This window comes from Dipodomys spectabilis, unplaced genomic scaffold, assembly GCF_019054845.1.
Source record: "Dipodomys spectabilis isolate Male_0828 unplaced genomic scaffold, ASM1905484v1 ptg000526l, whole genome shotgun sequence".
Taxonomy (NCBI): domain Eukaryota; kingdom Metazoa; phylum Chordata; class Mammalia; order Rodentia; family Heteromyidae; genus Dipodomys; species Dipodomys spectabilis.
The window spans coordinates 2044774-2066715 of record NW_024871203.1 but is presented as its reverse complement, the minus strand read 5'-3'; the positions used below and the strand labels follow the sequence as shown (position 1 = coordinate 2066715).

Sequence of the window (21942 nt, the reverse complement as noted above, 5' to 3'; positions counted from 1 at the left end):
AGCGCTAGCCTTGAGCTGAAGAGCTGAGGGACAGCGCCCAGGCCCAGAGTTCAGGTCCACGACCAGACCCCCCCCCCCAAAAAAAAAATTTGACAAGCCAGGTACCAGTGGCCCACAATTATAATCCTAGCTATGCAGGAGGCTGAGATCTGAGGATCATGGTTCATAGCCAGCCTACACAGGAAAGTCCATGAGATTCTTATCTCTACCTACCTTTTAACTAAAAAAGCTGAAGTGGAGCTGTGGCTCAAAATGGTAGAGTGCCATCCTTGAGCAAAATAAGCTCCAGGACAGCACCCAGGTCCTGAGTTCAAGCCCCAAGACTGGCAATAAATAAATAAGACAAAGTCTTCCGTCCAGAATAATTCAAGCACAAGAAAGACAAAAACTATCCTAATCACCTTGCTGCAGAGGCCACAAAACATCACTTTTGTTACGCTTATTAGAATTGAATCCCTAAAATCTGACCCACGTTCAAAGTTGAGCTTTACATTTATCCTATCTCCATTTTACAACATGTGGAAAATATTACAGCTTTCTATGTGTGCAAGCAAAAAACTGAGGCTCAGAGCAGTTAACTTTTTCTTAACTTCAAGAACTATACACACCAAGAGCTCAGATCTGAACCTGGAAAGGCTCACTCCTCAACCTTTTTTTTTTGTCTATTTTTTTTTTGTTGGCCATGAGGCTTGAACTCAGGGTCTGGGCGCTGTCCCTGAGCTCTTTTACTGAGGCTAGCCCTCTCCACTTTGAGCACAGCACTACTTCCAATTTTCTGGTGGTTCATTGGAGATACCAGTCTCTGGGTTTGTAGTTCCCTGCACTACTGCTCCATGTGCTTGTAAAGTACGCCCTGGGTTTATTGCCACCTCTCTGAATCTGATGGTTTTGTATTATTAACGAGTAACTGGCTCCAACTGGATGGTAAGCGCCTTGAGGGTAGGGCCTCAAGCTTCCTGGTGAATCTCATTGTGACAGCACAATGCATGCAGATATGACACTCAGAATGTCAGCTATTAAGGGGTGTCTGTGAACTGAGGGGCACAGAGCGCCTGCAAGCTGGCCAACTGCTCACTTGCCCCAGTGGGCAGGGGCTTTACTAGAGCCCACTTGTTGGGCAGTCCAGGCTACCAAATGGGGCATCCCAGCTCAGTTTAGGGCGAAGAGGTATAGGGACAAAAACACTCCCCACCAACTTCCTTACCCAGGTCCAAGCTTAAGAGAGCCAGCTCAGGGCCTACCATTCGAGACTTGTGGCTGTTTGTTCAACAGTCACCATGGATCACCGAAGCCGATCACGGGGTATAGGCCTGAACCGAATCCCTGTGAATCAGCTCAGAACCCCCAGGACTCCCGTCCCCTTACATGTGGAGCAAGAGGCCGGAGAAGGGGAAGAGTGGGAGAGAGAACAAACTCTTCCTCGCCATCGGGCTCTTAACTCTGAACCTCCAGACAATGAAGAGCTGCAGGAAAGCGTGACGGGTAAGAACATACTCTTCCTGCCTCAGCCTTCCTTTGTCCAGAGAAGCTAAGGTTCACGAGGTAGAAAGGGAGCATATAATGGGCAGAAACAGGGTGAGGGATGAATTTAGAAAAGGCAGATTTTACATCTGTCCCAAGGAGTTGTCACAAGGAGTTAAATTATAATACAGGAACGCAATCTGAAACTAAAACAGACTACCTGGAATATTGTTACTTACCAAACTGAAGTGCTTCTTTGGAAAACAAAGACCAATTATGTGATTTCAATCTCAGAGAGATGACAATCTGTAATAAAGACAAACAGTTAGGATGGCTTCTGGGGGAATCAGAAAGGTAAGAAGTCTCCAAAAGAAGGAAGAATGAGGGACATGAAGACTACTGTTTACTCCCACCTTTCTAGTGTGTAGTGTGTATTTTCTCTGAGCCATTCCCACCCAACAGGGTAATTGTCAGAAGATGAAAAATGGCTGGTTATAGGGGCACATGCCTATAATCCTAGCTACTCAGGAGGCCAAGATCTAAGGATCATGGTTTGAAGCCAACCCAAACAGGAAAATCTGTCATACTCTAATCTCCCAATTAATCACCAAAAAGCTAAAAATGGAGCTGTGGCCCAAGTGGTAGAGTACTTACCTTAAACAAAGCAGCTCAAAGACAGAACCCAGGCTCTTAGTTCAAGCCCTAGCACCCACACAAAATAAATGACTGATAAAAGATATAATATAAAAATAAATTTTAAAAGAAAACCACCGAGACAGGCGCTGGTGGCTCATGACTATAATTCTAGCTACTCAGGAGGCTGAGATCTGAGGATTATGGTTTGAAACCAGCCCAGGCAGGAAAGTTCATGAGATTCTTATCTCTAATTAACCACCAGAAAGCCAGGGTGCGATACTGGCTCAATGGTAGATCATTAGCCATGAGCACAGACAGGCTTAGAGAAAATGTCCAGAACAAGTTTTTTAAAAAAAACTGACAATCTTGAGAAAAGCTAATGGATAGTGCCCAGCCCTGAGTTCAAGCACCAGTACCTGCACAAAAATAAATGAATAAATATAAAAATAAATTGATTTTTAAAATGCAGGAGGTGGAGCTATGGCTCATGTGATATACCACCAGCAGCCTTGAGCAGAAAAAGCTAGGGGACAGGATCCAGGGTTTGAGTACAAGACCCATTGCTGCCACAAAGTGAATTTTGGACGAGTTTTAGGATGGCTTTTTTCTTGCACGGGGTTGGGGGGGGGGGGGTCTTTTAGTTTTTTGAAATAGGGTTTGGTAAAACAGTGCTGGTTTCCTCAATCTGATACTATTGGTATGGGCTACCACACCTGACTACAATTTTATGTGTTTGTTTAAGAAACAATAATGGACACCTGTGGCCTGGGAGGGTATGATAGAGTGTCTGCCTACCATGCTCAGAGCCCCGAGTTCAAACCCTAGTACTAGCAAGAATTAAAACATACCTGAGCTGGGTGCTGGTGGCTCACACCTGTAATTCTAAGTACTCGAGAGGCTGAGATCTGAAGACCACGGTTCAAAGCCAGCCCAGGCAGGAAGGTCCGTGAGACTCTTATCTCCAATTAAACACCTAAAAATCAGAAGTGGAGCTGTGGCTCCAAGTGGTAAAATGCTCGCCTTGGGCAAAACAGGCTCAAGGCCAGCACCCTGAGTTCAAGCCCCATGACCGAAGCCCCCACCCCGCAAAAATACACACTGGAGATGCCTCCGTCAGTGACCGAACTGATTGTTTGTCCTGTATTTTTCCTTCCAAAAGGGAAGAAATGGGCCCTTCAGCTAGGATTTTTCCCCCAGTTTTCCCCACAGCAACGTCTAGAAAGGTGCTGGCCTGTTTCCATACGAGCATCACTACCAAAAACATGACTATTAGTGTCATAAAGGGTATTTGGAGACATATTGCCCCTAAACTGGGGTAGAATGGCGGCCATCACGGAGCCTTGAAGGAGAACAAGCAGGTCTCACTCACTCCTCAAGGCCAAATGACGCTGTCTTAAAGGGCGGAGGCGATGCTGGGAAAGAGGAAGACCTGGAACAATGGGTGGGGCTTAAAGCTCTGAGGGCTGAAAGCGAATCCCAAGCTCCATGGGGGAAATGATTGGTCTACAGCAGTGTTGAGGGCGGGGCAAGTGAGAGGGAGCGGAAATGTGAAACGGAGAGGGAGGAAGTGTGAGAAGGGAAGAAGGCGGAAGTATGGTCAGGTGGGAGGGGGAGAAGACTAGTAAAGGCGCAAAGGCAGAATCTTCGAGAAGCTGCACCCGGGCAAACGTCACTGGAGGCCCGTGGGGCACGCAACAGAACGTCGTGGGTGGGCGGGACAATCGTGTGGCGTAGGCTAAGATTGTCAGCGAGGGGGCAGGCAGCCTCAAGCAGGGAAGGGGTTGGGGTAGGAGTTTTTAGTGATTTTCAAAAGTAGAACAACTCTGTTAGGATACGGTATTTTCTGGAAACAACTTGTCAATTTAGAGAGAGAAATATTCTTTTTTTTCTTTTTTTCTTTTTTTGGTCAGTCGTGGGGCTTGAACCAACAGCTCAGAGTGGCCTGGGTGCTGCTCAGCTCAAGGCTAGCGCTCTACCACTCGAGCCACAGCGCCACTTCCAGTTTTCTGGTGCTTTACTGCCTGGGCTGGCTGATCTCACACTCCTGAGTAGCTAGGATTATAGGTGTGAGCCTCCCCACTCCCCATGACCTGGCAAACACAGATTTGAATGACTTAATCTTTTCACCCGGTGCCCGTGGCTCACGCCTGTAATCCTAGCTACTCAGGAGGCTGAGATCTGAGGATCGAGGTTCATAAGCCAGCCAGGGCAGAAAAGTCCGTGAGACTCTTGTCTCTAATAAACCACCAGAAAAGCAGAAGTGGCGCTGTGGCTCAAGCAGTAGAGCACTCGCCTTGAGCTGAAAAGTTGAGGGACAGCGCCCAGGCCCAGAGTTCAAACCCCACGACCAACAAAACCCACACACAAACGTGTCATCTGGCTACAGATAGACATGTCTTTAGTCTTCCCGGGACTTAAAAGGGTTGGAATCACTGAGTTATAACTGTTCATATAAATCACTTAAAAGTAAATGTGCATTACGTTCTTGCTATCCAAAACTTGGCTTTCACCAACAATTTTTATGCTGTCAAAACTCCTTCTCCCCTCCCTCCTCACATAAGCCTCTGGTAACTTAACAGGTAATTCAGAAATAATATGTACTTCAATTTTTCAAAAATCTCTCCAAGCCAGATGTTAGAAAAAGCCAAAGTGGTGCTGTGGTTCAAGTGGTTGAGCAGTAGCCTTGAGCACAAAGAGGCTCAGGGATAGTGCACAGGACCTGAGTTCAAGCTCCAAGCCCAGCCAAAAATAAAACAAAACAAAAAGCACACACACAACCTCACAAAAGAGGAAAAAGAGGTGCGGGATAGATTCATTTACCCATTCCCGTTGTATCACATGTATACAATTAAGGTTTGCCAATTGAATGTGTGTGTGTGTGTGTGTGTGTGTGTGTGTGTGTTGGTCCCAGGGCTTGAACTCAGGGCCTGAGCGATGTCTGGCAGTGTTTTCTACGTTTTTCTGCTCAGAGGAGAGTGCTCTACCACTTGAGCCACAGCTCTACTTCTGGCTTTTGCGTTTGGTGGTGAATTTGAGATAAGAATCCTATAGACTTTGTAGCCTATACTGGCTTCATGGCAAGACCATCAGAATATTGAATAGAATTGTAGAAATGAGGCAGCAGCTCTATTAGCCACATTTCTAAAGTGTATAGTAAGTATAAAGTCCAAGCTATTCCTAAACATGTAGGAGAGTTTCAGCCTTCTTTAATTTTTTTTCTGTCATGGGACTTGAACTCAGGGCCAGGACGCTATCCCTGGGCATCTTTGTGCTCAAGGAGAGCGCTCTACCACTTTGAGCCACCGTGCAGTCCATGGACTTTCCTGCCCAGGCTGGCTTTGAACCGTGTTCCTCAGATCCCAGCCTCTTGAGTAGGTAGTACTATAGGCGTGAGGCGCCGATGCCTGGCTTGTTCTGTTCTAGCTTTTGAAGATTGGGCACAGTAGTGAGACTTTGGGGAAGAAGCGGGCGTGGACTAAAACAAAGGCTCAACTCAAAGCTCGGGAGGCCAGCCAGAAGCCACGCCCCAAAGCGGCCGGCTCAGAGAAAGACAACGCTCCATCCAGGCCCATCCCCAAGGCGCAGGCGCAAATGCCCTCTGGGGAAAGGAGGAGGCAGCACCCACGTGGCGGAGGGGCGGGGCTGAGTGGGCGGGACGAGGCGGAGCCGGCCTCTTGAGGCCGCGCCCTTGTTCTCGCGGGCGTCGTGCACGAGGTCGTAGCTTCCCGGCGGCGGGAGAAAGCGGGCTCGCGCGTAGGGACGTGTTTTTGTGCTCGCGTGGTCATGGAGGCGTCCTCGGCTAGCTTCGCCGCGACAACTCCGGCCCCTCGCTGGAGCCAAAAACTACTGCTGCTCTTGCTGCTGCTCTTGCTGCCTACCAGAACTCTGCAGAGCTTGGACATTGAGGAGAGGCCCTGGACCCGCGAAGATAAGTGCCACTTTTACGCGGGTGGACAAGTGTACCCCGGAGAGGCGTCCCGAGTGTCTGCCTCAGACCACTCTGTGCACCTAAGCAAAGCCAAGAGTAGGTGATACCCTTCCAGGGTTTGGATGGGGATGTGTGTGGAGAACCCCGGGACTTGCATACCCTGCTTTCGGATGCTACCGAGGCGGATGGGGGTGGGGGAGCTGGGGGGGGGGGGGGCGGACGCTGCAGTTGGGCGGAATCCCCCAGGCTGCCTCCGGGCCTTGAGTCAGCCTGGCTTTTTCCTTGGTGGGGAGAAGAACGAGGGTTCTAATTGTAAAAAAAAAAAAGATAGTTTCCAGTGATCAGATTTTTGGAGGAGGTAGTGGTAACCCCAAAAAGCCACAGATGAGGGAAAGTGGGTGACTCTAGTCCCGTTGCAGGCATTGAGGATGTTGAGCAAATACTTCCTGAAGTATCGTAAAGTGCCTGAGGCACTACCGTTTCTTTGCCTGCAGTTTTTCAGGGAAGAAAGTACATTGATAGGTTGAATAATGATTCACAGAAAGTTTGATTAAACAAAAAAAAAGTGACTAAACAAAATGTTGGGGGGAGTTCAAAAGTTTCACCTTCTTTGGTAGCATCTTAATGGACTAAAATCCATCTTCCCTAAAAGTTGTATATTTAACAGCTATTCTTTGTGATTCACAGAAAACTGTACTTTGGCAGGAAATAGAAAAAAAAAACGAGGTTGAAAGGAACAGTTTGGGTCGGTGGTAAATAGTGACAAAGTTGTGCCCTGCCCATTTGGCTTTTGATTATTTGCGTTCCCTGTTCAGTGTGCAAAATTCCTGTCCAGTGTACAAAGCTAAAAGCCACTCTCGGGAAGGACACGTCAGAGTACGTAGATACTGTGAACGTTGTAACCAATTGCATCTGGTTAAAATTAGTGAAAAAACAGTGACCAGAGGTTACAGATAAAGACTATCTCTTACCTGCTATCCGTAGGAATCGTGTGACATTCTGTAGGGCTGTATTTGGCTTCTGTAGTTATTAGAGCACACTCTGTGCTAATATTCAATGGCAAAGGTAATGCTTCACAGTTATGAGTCCCCAGAAATAAATGGGATGTTGTTACGGCTTATGATGGGGGGTGGGAGTGATACATGAGGAAAACTATTTTGCCTTCTTAATTTGTCTTTTCATACTGAAAAGTACCTAGGTTTGTTGTTGTTGTTGTTGTTGTTGTTGTTTTGGGGAGAAGTACTGGTCCAGGGCCTTGAACTCAGCGCCTTGCACTCTCCATCTGCTTTTCCAATTCCCACCTGCTGTTCTACCACTTGAGCCACATCTACAGTTCCAGTTATGTTTTGTTGCTTTGCTGATTATTTAGGGGGATAAGAGCCTCTAGAGTTGATCTGCCTTGGCTGGCTGGAGTCTCGGCAATGTTTCCTGAGTAGCTAGGATTATAGAAGCCACCAAAGCCCACCTACTTTTGGATTTTTTGCTTTTACTAAGCCAGTCTTAATTTTTTTTTAATCATCTTATAGTTTTCAGGCTCCATTGTTTTTAATTACCTGGTAAGATGTGTTGAAATATGGCAGCCAGTTAGGTGTTTATGGGCATTATATGATTGCTCTGGGGGGGAAAAAACCTTCAAAATTGCTTTTGGAAGTTAAAATGATAGTAATATTTCCCTTTGGCAACTAACTTTTTCAAATCGTTATTATTTGCTACATTTTTTATATCATATTGGATTTATCTAGCGATCCACAAATTTTTATCCAACAGATGGGATATCATGGAGCCATTAAAACATGTTTCACATTGATCAAGATGCATTGTTCTTATAACTTGACATGGAATTGTAACCTCTTTGTACCACTAGTTTTAAAAAGAGTAAAATGTTAAAAACATTTTTTTATTTTTATTTATTCTTTATTGTGAAAATACTGTACAGAGGGGTTACAATTACATGGGCAAGATAATGAGTACATTTTTTATCAAGCATTGTAGCCTCCTCCTTTGTTTCCCCTTCCCATCCCTTCCCATGGGAAAAAACAAGTCGTTTAAATAAGGATACAGGTGGACCCGTTGCAATAATGAGAAGTACAAGTTGTTATGTCGAAAAACATGTTTGCAAATCATTTTTAATAACATGAAAAACTGGTCCTAATTACCTTTTCCTTTAAAAAAATGGAAAAACTATGGGGCTGGTGGCTCACACCTGTAATCCTGGCTACTCAGGAGGCTGAGATCTGAGGATCCCAGTTTGAAGCCAGCCCGGGCAGGAAAGTCCATGAGACTGTTATCTGCAATAAACCACCAGAAAACCAGAAGTGGCGCTGTGGATCAAGTGGTAGAGTGCTAGCCTTGAGCTGAAGAGCTGAGGGCCCAGAGTTCAAGCCCCACTATCGACCAAAAAAAGAAAAGGAAAATAATGGAAGTGCAACATCCAAATTAGTAATACACTAAAGTGTTAACAGTAGTTAAGGGAGGTTATAAAGGAAAGTAAAAGAGCCATTATACTTCTCTGCGTTTTCCAGAAGAATCTTTATGTTAATCATAAAGTTTATACTTAGGACATTTTGTTTTTTAATCCATATAAAGGACTGTTTTGGGAACTTGGGAGAACTCTATAGATCTTAGCAAAGTAACTAGTTAAATCAAGAACCAGTGTTTCTAAAACTAGTTTTCAGGACAAAATTTATTTTTCCCACATGCTTTGCCGTATATGCTAAAATCCTTCTTGTATAACAGGTCATTAGAATTATTATAACCTCTTGCCAAAGGAATGTGTTAAGTAATATATATGAATTCTATATATAACACGCATGTGTGTATATATGTATATATATTTATATGTACACACATATCAATATATCAGTACCCCTTGCCTTTTCCCAATCACATCAGGATAATTTATATGTTATGTTTCTGGCTCCAGGTAAGTAATTACATTATATATTAACTTCACAGAGAAGTTCATCATCAGTCTCTTCGTAAAGCAACCATACTGGCTGTTATATAAAACCATTACCCATACTTTCTAGGACCCCTAGTCAAACTTGGGAGCAGACACTGACCTCAATGTATGTACGTAATGCTTCTGAAAGTGTAAAGTGACATCCAACTGTGTTAACAGCATAAAAGAACATTGTGCTGGCTAGAGTTACTGTATGTCTTTACAAGAGAGCAGCACTATTTAGTTCCCATCAGGTCACTTAAAACCTATTCAAGGGAGTCTCCTTTTACAGGCCTTTTAGAAAAACTCGACCATAGCTGGATGTCAGTGGCTCATGCCCGTAATCCTAGCTACTCAGAAGGTTGAGATATGAGGATCACGGTTCGAAGCCAGCCTCAGCAGGAAAGACCATGAGACTCATAGCTCCAATGAACCACAGAAGAGGCCAGACTGATGCTGTTATCTCAAGTGGTAGAATGCTAGCCTTGAGCAAAAGGAGTTGAAGGAGTCCAGAGTTCAAGGCGCACTACTGGCAACAACAAAACAGTACCACCATCTGGAACCATTCCCTTCTTCCCTTAAGTATTTTCACACCTCCTCCTCCTCCAATGCAGCTAAATCCTCTCTGTGTATGTGCCTCCCTGTGTATGTGAGAAGCTGGAAAATGTTAGTACATTTGGAGGACTGCCTGTAGAGAGATGAACATCTAATTATTTGAAATGCAGGAAGTTGATAGAGAGGGGCTGGAGTGAAGTGTCCAGTAGGGGGCAGCAGGGCACCAGTAGCTTCTGCCTATACTCCTTTCTACTCTGGAGGCTGAGATTCGAGGATTGCAGTTCAAAGTCAGCTGGGGCAGAAAATTCCCCTATGAGACTCCTATCTCCAATTAAGCACCAGAAAACCAGAAGTGGCGCTGTGGCTCAAGTGGTAGAGTGCTCACCTTGAGCTGAAGAGCTCAGGGACAGTGCCCAGGCCCAGAGTACAAGCCTCATGACTGACCAAAAAAACAAAAAAAACACAGAAGTGGTGCTGTGGCTCAAAATGGTAGCGCACTAGTCTTTTTTTTTTTTCCCGGTCGTGGGGCCTGAACTCTGGGCCTGGGTGCTGTCCCTCAGCTCTTCAGCTCAAGGCTAGCGCTCTACCACTTGAGCCACAGCACCACTTCCGGCTTTTTTCTTTTTGCTTATGTGGTGCTGAGGAATGGAACCCAGAGCCTCAGGCATGCAAGGCAAGCGCTCTACCACTGAGCCACCTTCCCAGCCCTAGAGCACTAGTCTTAAGCAAAAAGAACTCAGGGACATCACTAGGCACTGAGTTCAAGCCCCATGACGGACAAAAAAAAATCACCCAACTGCAGATGGGGGCTTAAGAGCCTGGAATGGAAAAAGAAGTCTTCCTATTGTGTTACCCAATTAATATATGTTATATAATATAATACCAATAATAAAATTTATATTCCAAAAAACCTTTATTGGAGGGAAAAACTGAGTGAAAGAGAGAGGAAGGGAAGGGGTGACATTGTCCAAAAAAAATACACACTTTGACTTATGTAACTGTAACCCCTCTGTAGATCACCTTTATAACAACTTTTTAAAATTAAGTAGATATTAAAGCCAGTCTCTGCTTCAGAAAAAAAAAACTTGAATTTTCTCTAATCTCCAGCTGAAATGTAGGCTTATCTCCTGTGCTGGCCATCAGCAGTCCTTGCCTGGACTCATTGCGAGTGGAGTCTTTCATCATTCGTACTATGTCAGGGGCTGTTGCAGTTACTCTGAAATATCGCGTGCACTCATTGTCCTCTTTGATAGCTACAGTCACGAACAGATCTTGCGGCTTTAAAGTGCTAATAAAGGGGCACATTTTACTCTATAAACAGTTTTTTTTGAATACTTTGATGCTGGGTTTTCATTATAGTTGGTTTTCTTTGTAATTCCATGTATTTTATGTGTTCAATAGCACTGTTTTAAGAGGTCTGTATCACCAGACTGCCAAGGGAGATCCAAAAGTTTCGAAGCCCTAATTTCTAGTGACGTTTCTAAAGATGTCCTTGTCATCCCACCTGTTTTCTCAGTATTACAAACACCATGTCATTTTCTTTTAGTTTCCAAGCCAGCACCTTATTGGGAAGGAACTGCTGTGATCGATGGAGAATTCAAGGAGCTGAAATTGACTGATTACCGCGGGAAATATTTGGTGTTTTTCTTCTACCCGCTTGATTTGTAAGTAGTACATGTAAATAGCAACCTATAAAACCTCAATCTTTATCACTCACTATTAAGAACATCAAGTGACAGGGAAAAAAGGGCATTACTGAGGTTTGAACTGGACTTCACACATGCTAGACAGGGCTGAGCCACACCTCCAGCCCTGATCTGATCCTTGCTGGTTATTTTTGAGGTAGAGTCTGGCTTCCTGCATAGGTGCATGGGTGTGATCCACATGTGTTAGACTTCCTCATAGCCAGAACAACAGGAACACACCACCATGTCCAGCTCCTCATTGAGACCGAGTCTCAAAAATGTGTTTACTCAGACTGACCTCAAAACACAATCTCAACAATTTCAGTCTTCCAAGTAGCTGGGAATACTGGCATCCAATGAAATATGATTAGGGTTTTTGTTGTTGTTTTTGTTTTGCCAGTCTTGTGGCTTGAACTCTGGGCCTGGGCACTGTCCCTGAGTTCTTCAGCTCAAGGTTAGCGCTCTACCACTTGAGCCACAGAACCACTTCCAGATTTCTGGTGGTTAATTGGAGATGAGTCTCATGGACTTTTCTACCAGGGCTGGCTTTGAACCGCGATCCTCAGATCGCAGCCTCCTGAGTAGCTAGGATTACAGGTGTGAGCCACTGATGCCCAGCTTGTTTGATGTAATTTTTTGTTTGGCTTTGTGTTGCTTTCCTGATATTTGAACATTTTCCTGAAAATAAAATACCTACTAGTATGGTTATTGTGGGTTTTTTCTTTAAAACTAACAATGACCATGTTTATAGAGGGTTAGAAAGTTGACTCAAAATAAATTGTAGCTCTATGCACATCAAGGACTTTATTTTGGAAAGTGCTATTTTGAGTACACCTCACTCTTGAGGTAGAGTGTTTGCCCTGCATGCATGAGGCCCTGGGTTCCATTCCTCAGCACCACATAAGCAGAAAAAGCCGGAAGTGGTACTATGGCTCAAATGGAGCTGAAGAGCTGAGAGATGGCGCCCAGGCCCAGAGTTCAGGCCCCATGACGGACCAAAAAAAAAAAAAACATAATAAACCTAGTACAGGGGCTAGGAAGGTGGCTCAGTGGTAGAGCGCTTGCCTTGCATGCTTGAGGCCCTGGGTTCGATTCCTCAGCACCACATAAGCAAAAAGAAAAAAGCCGGAAGTCGCGCTGTGGCTCAAGTGGTAGAGTGCTAGCCTTGAGCTGAAGAGCTGAGGGACAGCGCCCAGGACCAGAGTTCAGGCCCCACGACCAGACCCCCCCAAAAAAAAAAAACCTAGTACATTGAAACTAATATGTTATCTTTCCAATCAACTTGTACTGTGATTTGATTAGCTAAAAAGAGTAAGTTAATTTCTAACAGAAATCAGAAGTAAAATCATGCTATAAAAAATGACAGACTTTTTAAGTTCAGGTCATTATAAAATCAGAACATTGGCTGGGCACTGGTGGCTCATAGCCGTAATCTTAGCAACTCAGGAAGCTGAGATCTGAGGATTGTGATTCAAAGCCAGTCCAGGCAGCAAAGTCCTTGAGAATCTCATCCCCAATTAACCACCAGAAATCTGGAAGTGGTACTGTGGCTCAAAGTGGTAGACCACTAGCCTTGAGCAAAAGAGCTCATGGACAATGCCCCCACAACTAACAACAACAACAAAATAGCTGGGTGCAGGTAGCTCATGCCTGTAATACTGCTACTCAGGAGGCTGAGATCTAAGGATCATTGTTTGAAGCTAGTCCAGGTGGAAAGTCTTATTGCAGTTTGAAGCCAGTCTGGGTAGGAAAGTCCCATGTAACTCTTATCTCCAGTTAACTACTTAAAGAGCCAGGAGTTGGCCAGGTACCGGTGGCTCACGCCTGTAATCCTAGCTACTCAAGAGGCTGAGATCTGAGGATCATGGTTCAAAGCCAGCCCAGGCAGGAAAGTCGGTGAAACTCTTTTCTCCAATAAACCACCAGAAAACCAGAAGTGGCTCAAGTGTAGAGAGGTATCCTTGAGCAAAAAGAGCTCAGGGGCAGCGCCCAGGTCCCAAGTTCAATCCTCATAACCGACAAAAAATATCAGAAAGTTAATACATGTGTTAAATATATGACACTCCATGTTTTCAAAGTTGGTATAATGTAGAAAGAAAACATTTCCCCAGTGTTATTTAAAAACTAACTCCATAATAGGTAAGGCACACTGAAACTAATCCAAGTTATCTTTCAGATCAACTTGGGTAAATGTGTTTCTAGGTAGCATTTCTTGAGTAGTCGGAGGAAAGGCAGAAACTATTGCTATTTTTAAAAATGAAATATTTTTAAAAATGAAATATAGCACCAAATCCTAGAATACAACTCTGCCTGACGTAGCAGTGCTGTCCCTGAACACTTGAATATATTGGGCTCTGATAGGACCCTCTATGAATTTTGTAATTATTTTGCCATAACCCACAGTAGGAAATATATTTTTCATTGCCACCCAATACACATATACACACATATATAGGGCAACACACATGGCTATGTGCCCAAGCACAGCCATGCTCTTTGTTAAAAAGGTTTCCATACTAGTAATTGTGGTAATGGACACTTTCCCAGCTTCCTTCCTAAGTGGTCCCTTTCAGCATACTCTAGAGCAAAAACCAGCTTCAAGTAAAGGTGATCAAATATTTTGACTCTCACTACTGGACACAAACATGCACTTGTATGCAATTATATTTGGATAGCTCACTCCATGTACACTGTATTTTCATAGTTTCTCTTCTGTTTCACTTGTTGAAGTGTTTAGAACATACTGGATTCCCTTAAGGAATTCCTATAGTGGTTTGAAAAGTATCCCTCAGTAATACTCTGTCAACATGCCCTTCTGACAATGAGTAGATACTGAGGTTTTAAAACTGATGGCTGCACAGGACGGAAACACGTTGGAAGAGGACCTACAAGGATGGGGGTGGGGATAGAGGTGGGATGGAGAATATTGCCTCAACTCCAAAATACACTTTGATCCCTCTAGCTTAAGGAGTTGGTCTAGCAGTGTAAAAAATGAAATGGCCCAGTGCCGATGACTCACTCCTGTAATCCTACTCAGGAAGCTGAGGTCCAAGGTTGGGGTTCAAAGCCAGCCTGGGCAGGAGCGTCTATGAGACTTCTCCAGTTAACCACCAGAAAACCAGAAGTGGCTCTTGGCTCTAACTGGTAGAGCACTAGCCTTAAGCAAAAAAAAAGAGCTCATGGAGAGTGCCCAGGCCCTGTGATTGACAAAAAAAGATATAATTGAGATAACAATTTTCTTCGTTGAATGTTCGATCAAATGACAGCCGTTTATAGACTATTACATCTTGAGAAGGCCCATCTATAACATTCTTTATTGTTTTGTTGTCACTCATGGGGCTTGAACTCAAGGCCTGGGTGTCTCTCTGAGATTTTTCTCTGAGCTAAGGCTTTACCACTTTGAGCCATAGTGCCACTTTAGGTTTACTGGTGGTTAATTGGAGGTAAGAGTCTCATAGACTTTTCTGCCCAGGCTGGCTTTGAACTGCAATCCTCAGATCTCAGCCTCCTGAGTTGCTAGGATTACAGATGTGGGCCACCAGCGCCAAGTTTTGTAACATTATATAGTAAAGCTGTCTGTAAAATTAAGTCATTTGATACTTTAGTATATGCTTATTATGAGAATACTGACTTTTCTTTTAACTTTCAGTACATTTGTGTGTCCAACTGAAATTAACGCTTTCGGTGACCGAATTGAAGAATTCAAATCCATAAATACTGAAGTGGTGGCATGCTCTGTCGATTCACAGTTTACCCATCTTGCCTGGTCAGTGTTTCACATTTAACTTTATAGAAAGAATGTCTTTACTCTTAGAGTATGGGCCAGATAACTCTTAACATGTCAATATTATGATGATCAACTGAATCACATTAGTCGGGAGAGAAAAAGTCTTCAAAATACACCATTTTTGTGGTACACAGTTCTCTGGTGTGGTAGAAAAAATTTGTAGTACCTTTTATAATTTTCAAAAAGAAATAAATGCAAGGTGTGGCTCAAGTGGTAGAGCATCAGCCATGAACAAGAAAGCCAAGCCATAGTACAGGGCCCTTAATTCAAGCCCCAACTACTAGCATACACACAACAGAAAGAAACAATAAAGTTGTCACTTTAGCAACACATATGCTAAAAATTCAAGAAGCAATTTGTTTTTTTGGTGGTCGTGGGGCTTGAACTCTGGACTTGGGCGCTGTCCCTGGGCTCTTCAGCTCAAGGCAAGCGCTCTACTGCTCGAACCACAGCTCCACTTCCAGTTTTCTAGTGGTTTACTGGCAATGAGTCTCACAGACTTTCTTGCCCAGGCTGGCTTTGAACCGTGATCCTCAGATCTCAGCCACCTAAATAGCTAGGATTACAGGCGTGAGCGACCAGTGCACAGCAAGAAGCAATTTTTAACTTTATTAAGAATGTATTCATCATGCCAGATGTCAGTGGTTCACGCCTATAACCTTAGCTACTTCAGTGGCTGAGGTCTGAGGATCACAGTTTGAAGTCAGCCTGCACAAAAAAAAAATCTGAGAAACTCTCTCCAACTAAGCAATAAAAAACCCAGTAATCCACCAGCCTTGAGCTAGAAAACTAAGCAAGCACATGAGGCCTTGAGTTCGAGCCTCTGCAGGCACAGAAATAATTTTTCATCCAGAAAAGATGTTCTAATTAGTTGTAATATGAATTAAAGATGAAAATGTCAGCCTGCACAATATGAAGATATATTCTCATCTGGCTAAGTTTCCTACCAAAGTGGACCATTCAACTTAGTGTCCGAACTGGGGCTGGAGACCTGTGGAACAGTATTTCTCTGCTTGCTGCTAGGGCAGGCAGTTCCCTCCTATAGAGAACTGGTCCACAATCTCTGTGGTTTCAAGTTACAGAAAACTTAAGTCTGAGGACTGATGTATCTGGTTTATAACTTCCTTCACTAATTCATGTGGACTTTGTATTTTTTGTCTCCTCAAATAGTAAAAGGTCCTCCAGTTGAGTTCTGCCTATCTCTCAGGCTTTGTTTTATAATCAGTCTTTGTGTGTATGTTTATCTTTATGCCAGTACTGGAACTTGAACTCCAGGCCTTGTACTCTTGCTCAGCTTATTTGCTCACAGCTGGAGCTCTACCACTTCAGCCATACCTTCAGTGTGGCTTTTTGCTAGAGATTAAATCTCATGGACTTTTCTACCCAAGCTAGATTTGAACTGTAATCTTCCCAGTCTCAGCCTCCAGAGGAACTAGGGGTAATAGGCATGAGCTACAGGGTACAGCTTTTGTGATCACTTCTAAGATTGTGTTTGTAGTTGTGTACATTCTTTGATTGTAGAAACTAACAAGTATACAAAGATGAGACTACAAGGATATTTCCAGCTGTGTTTCTAAAAGAAAAATGCAGTTTTAACAACTATTGTAGAGACTGGTATAGTATGTCTGTACACTAAACATGTGTTTTATATATCAAGTTTAATACTTAAAGCTTAAGAATTCATTGATGAGGGCTGGGAAGGTGGCTCAGCGGTAGAGCGCTTGCCTTGCATGCTCGAGGCCCTGGGTTCGATTCCTCAGCACCACATAAGCAAAAAGAAAACAGCCGGAAGTGGCGCTGTGGCTCAAGTGGTAGAGTGCTAGCCTTGAGCTGAAGAGCTGAGGGACAGCGCCCAGGCCCAGAGTTCAGGCCCCACGACCGGACCCAAAAAAAAAAAAAAAAAAGAATTCATTGATGAGAAAATGCAAGAAAACAGAATACTAGATGTTTTAAAATATGTGTTCACATGTGCACATATGCATATACAGGGAATGAATGCTAACTGCTTTAATATTGCTATTTGCTTAGCTCTGAGAAGTGTTCTGTTTGTTACAGGATTAATACCCCTCGTAAACAAGGAGGACTGGGGTCCATAAAGATCCCACTTCTTTCAGACCTGACCCATCAGATCTCAAAGGACTATGGTGTTTATCTCGAGGAAGCAGGCCATACTCTTAGGTACCTTACAATGGTTTACATTTTGAAAAATAGAAGTACATTTATAATTCTCTTAGAAGTAGACATTATGAGTTTGAAGATACAAGTTTTAGTCAAGAAATATTATGTTGCTCTGTTTACAGAAATGCTAGGCACTCTTTAATAAAAATAACTAGTGAGTGCCCTACTTAAATTGTGTTACTGACAAATACTGTTAGAGCGGGAAGGTTAATTTAGAGGTTTTAGGCCAATCCTGTCTTTTCACAGATAAAAGAGACTGATTCAGAATGCTGTGAACTTCACTAGTTATATAATTGACAGAGAACAGACTTTTACCTTTTTTTTCCCCAGAATGAATCCACTAATTGGTTTTCTAAATGCAAATACAATATTTAACAAACCTGAGTCTTTGGAGTGGGTAAACTAAGGTAGTGTCTTACATGGCAATTGTTACTGCTAGTTGCATTCTTCGACCAAAAAAAAAGGCAATTTTGGCATAAAAAGGTTGTGGAACAGTGACCATGTAATATCATCTAATAGTGTATGAGCTACTTTATTTAATTCAGTATTTTCTTTTATATTTTCAAAGTATTGTATACAGGAAGCAGAGCTGTGGCTCAAGTGGAAGAGTGCTCAGGGACAGCACCCAGGCTCTGAGTTCAAGCCCCAGTCCTGGCACAAAAAAAAGAAAAAAAAGTATCTGCAAATTATCAGATTATCTTAAGCAGCTATAAATACTACAGTAGATTTCATAGATTGCAGATTTTGTTCAGAGTTACCCTTTTAACAGTGACAATCCCAAATTATATTATAGTTGAAGGGAGGAGTGAACGTATGTATGCATGTGTGTGTACCAGCAGAGTGGGTGACCAGGTAGGTAATGTTTGTTTTTGATAGCATCCTTCTGTGTAGATGGCAAGGGAATTCACATTATCCAGTACAGTACTCATGGTAACTAAGACCATTCTTGTGTTTCACAGAGGTCTCTTTATTATTGATGACAAAGGGATCCTAAGACAGATTACTCTGAATGATCTTCCAGTGGGGAGATCAGTGGATGAGACACTGCGTTTGGTTCAAGCATTTCAATACACCGACAAGCATGGAGAAGGTACATTGCCCATTCAAAACTTTTGGTTTTCTCTATGTGAGAGACGAGAGTTTGGTTTCTTACCCTAACAATAATTTGTATGGTTTCTAAAGTCGTTTACTTCCTTTAGCAGACCAAATTATTATTTACCCAGGAGAGTTTTTGTTTTTTGTCAGTCATGGTGCTTGAACTTAGGGCCTTAGCACCATCCCTGAGCTCTTTTTGCTCAAGGCTAGTGCTCTACCACTTTGAGCCACAGTTCTACCTTCAGTTTTGGGGTGGTTAATTGAAGATCAGAGTTTCCTTCCCCAGCTGTCTTTGAAACATGATCTTAAGATCTCAGCCTCTTGAGTATCTAAGATTGCAGGTGCAAGCCACCATCACCCAGCTTATTTACAGGGTTTTAAACAAAATATCACTAGTATATTCTACTTACTCAGTAAGATGCAAAAATAATCATTTGCATAGTGTTTTTGGATAAACGCAGTTTCTGTTGGTACAATTTTTCAAATTATATTTCTGCACACTTGAAATGTGCCATATGGCAATATTTTAATAATGTAGACTACGCTTATATGTTTATAGTTTTAAATTTAGCTGTTTTTAATAATGTAATACTCTGGATGATCCAATACTACATTGCTAATCGTATCAGTTCATCCTTTCCAAGTTTTAACAGTAATGGAGCTAAAAATAGAACATGTTATATGTTCCTTTAAAAATGTAATTCAGAGCCAGGCATTGGTGGCTCACGCCTATAATCCTAGCTGCTGAGGAGGCTGAGATCTGAGGATTTCAGTTCAAAGCCAGCCCAGGCAAGAAAGTCCATGAGAGTCTTATCTCCAATAAACCACCAGAAAACCAGAAGTGGCGCTGTGGCTCAAGTGGTAGAGTGCTAGTCTTGAGCTGAAGAGCTGAGAGACAGCACCTAGGCCCAGAGTTCAAGACCCACAACTGCCCCCCCCCCAAAAATGCAATTCAGGCCAAGCACTGGTGGCTCATGCCTGTAATTCTAACTGCTCAGGAGGCTGAGATCTAAGGATCATGGTTCAAAGCCAGTCAGTCAGGAAAGGTCACGAGACTCTTTTTCTCTAGTTAACCACCCAAAAACCAGAAATGGAGCTGTGGCTTAGAGTTGGTAGAGTACTAACCCTGAGCCAAAAAACTCAGGGACAGCCAGTGCCCAGGCCTGAGTTCAAGCCCAGCAATCACCAACAACAAACATAATTCAGTCCTTGAGTCAAGGAACTTCCTAAAGTCCTCTTACAAACAACAAATCGTGACATTAGTACAAAACACTACAGGATAGAAGACTGATAAGCTTAGTGGAAGTTTTCTTAAATTCAGAGGAACTTTTGCCAGATCTCCAAAGTTCCAACTATCTTAGAGTCACATTCAATTTAGTATAAGTCACAAATATAACTAAACATAGTAAAAATGAAACTAGAAGCAGGAAAAGAGATGGCATCGTCCAAAAAGAAAATATACTCTTTATCTGACTTATGTAATTGTAACCCCTTTGCATGTCACCCTTATAATAAAAAAAATTTCAGTGAAAACCAATGAGCTGCCTTTTAATAAACTGCCTGACAAATCCCCTAGTCTGAGCAGGCAAACAGAAGTCAGGAGTTTATTCCTCTCAATATATTCTTGTTAACATTTTCTATTTCATTTTCATATGGAAACAAGTGTAGGAGTCGCTAAAGAAAACTAAACTTTTTAAACTGTCCTTTGCCTATTTTGTTTCCTTTAGTGTGCCCTGCTGGATGGAAACCTGGTAGTGAGACCGTAAGTCATCTTGATGTTCTTGTTAAAGGCATGGCTGGGTCCAAAACATGTGCTAACCTTAGGATAGTCTGTCCTGTCCTTCTATAAACTGCCCCGATTCCATAAAGGAAGTAAACACTGCTGAGCACAAATTATAGAATGCAGACATTTTGAACTTTAGGAAGTGTAGCTAAAACCAGAGAAAGCAAAATGTAGGCTTAAGTATCTAGAGAAATGCACTATTTAAGAAGAAAAACTCAGTGTTATAATTTCTTGAGTCTGAAAGTCTGAGAACCAAGGGAACCAAATGATGTAAATTTTGCTTTTTGGCTCAAGGCTAGCACTCTGCCACTTTGAGCCACAACTCCACTTTCAGTTTTTAGGTAGTTAATTGGAGAGAAGAATCTCACGGCTTTTCCTGCTCGGGCTGTCTTTAAACTGAGATCCTCAGATTTCAGTCTTCTGGTAGCTAGGATGACAATTGTGAGCCACCAGTGCCCAACATGAAGGAGCACTTGGTGTTTGGTTTTAGTCATAGGCTTGAACTCAGGTCCTCTGGGCACTATCTCTGAGCTCCTTTGCACAAGGCTAGTGTTCTACTACTTTGAGCCACAGCTCTACTTCCAGTTTTCTGGTGGTTAACTGGGGATAAAGAATCTCAGGGGATTTCCTGCCTGGGCTGGCTTGGAACTGTGATGCTCAGATCTCAGCCTCCTGAGTAGCTAGGATTGCAGGCATGAGCTGCCAGCACCCAGCTAGGAGCACTTTTAATTTCAGAGTGTTCATTAAGTTTATTGAAGGTAATACTTGATTTTTTAAAAATTGGAAGCTTTAAATTAAAATATTGCTTCTTAGAACCCCCCCCCCCCAAATTCACTTAATAAATCCTTATTCAACACACTATGCCCTGTTCAGGTTATGGTGGCAGACCATCATTTAATCAGCAAAGGATTTTAAAATACATTAACATCTGTAGCCTTGCTACCAATGTGTTTATTTAACTAGATCAAACCTGAAGATGCCATGAAAGCCTGGTGGCCAAGAGAAGAGCTGTAAGTAAATCTTGGATTGCTGGAGTACAGATGTTAATTTATTAAAAAATAAATTTTTTTTCCCTTCAGGATAGCCGAGATTAGGGAGAAAGCTGAGTCAGGAAAAATCTAGGTTTTCCTCAGTACATATAATTTGGTATCCAAAAAAAAAAAATCACCCTTTTTAGCTAAGAACACAAAACTAGTGTCAACTAATATCAAATTACTCATACGTTGGATTTAAATGAATAATTTTGTTTTTCTTGTTTTTAACAGATAATCCCAGATCCAGCTGGAAAACTGAAGTATTTTGATAAACAAAACTGAAAAATACTTCATTGGGTTTTCATGCTTGAAAGTTCTCAATAAAGAGTACCACATTGCTATGTAGTAGCAATTTCTTGAATATGTAAATGCATGTCATAATCCAAAGATGTTTAATACTCAAGATATAATGTCAATAAACAAGCAACTACCAAAAAAAAAGCTGTTACTTGGGAGTTAAGAACAGGATTACTGTTGGTGCCACACACATACACCTGTCATCAAAGCAATGATGGCAGGCCTAAAACAGGTGGATTGTAGGTCAGGTACACACCCAGGAGTGAGGCAAGACCCTTCTGAGCTGTTAACTCGGCACTGTGGCTCACCCCTCCCAACCTCTGAGGGTAGCAGTAAAGAACAAGTAACCAAAGTCCCTTTCCATAGTTCTTTGCAGTGTCACACTATCTAGCCCATTTCAACTTGTACCAAATTGATAAATAGCAGGTTATATGTTTAATTTTTTTTGCCAGTCCTGGGACTTGAACTCAGGGCCTAAGGGCTGTCCCAGGATAGCAATATACCAGTTGGGCCACAGCTCTACTTTTGGCTTCTTCTGCGTTTAGTTGGAGATAAGGGTCTC

At 42.8% G+C, this 21942-nt stretch overlaps 1 protein-coding gene across 2 annotated transcripts; it reads left to right on the top strand.

Moving 5' to 3' along the window:
- Nucleotides 1–5783: 5783 nt before the first annotated feature.
- Prdx4 (peroxiredoxin 4) lies at nucleotides 5784–21421 on the top strand. 2 transcript variants are annotated; one of them, XM_042670168.1, is made up of 8 exons: nucleotides 5784–6121; nucleotides 11068–11185; nucleotides 14856–14972; nucleotides 17049–17171; nucleotides 18131–18261; nucleotides 19994–20028; nucleotides 21013–21059; nucleotides 21315–21421. In XM_042670168.1, exons 1-8 carry the CDS (start codon nucleotides 5881–5883, stop codon nucleotides 21316–21318), a joined length of 816 nt encoding a protein of 271 aa, XP_042526102.1. In that variant the 5' UTR covers nucleotides 5784–5880; the 3' UTR covers nucleotides 21319–21421. The 2 variants fall into 2 exon arrangements, with proteins under 2 accessions (XP_042526102.1, XP_042526101.1); XM_042670167.1 differs by lacking the exon at nucleotides 21013–21059.
- Nucleotides 21422–21942: the final 521 nt, after the last annotated feature.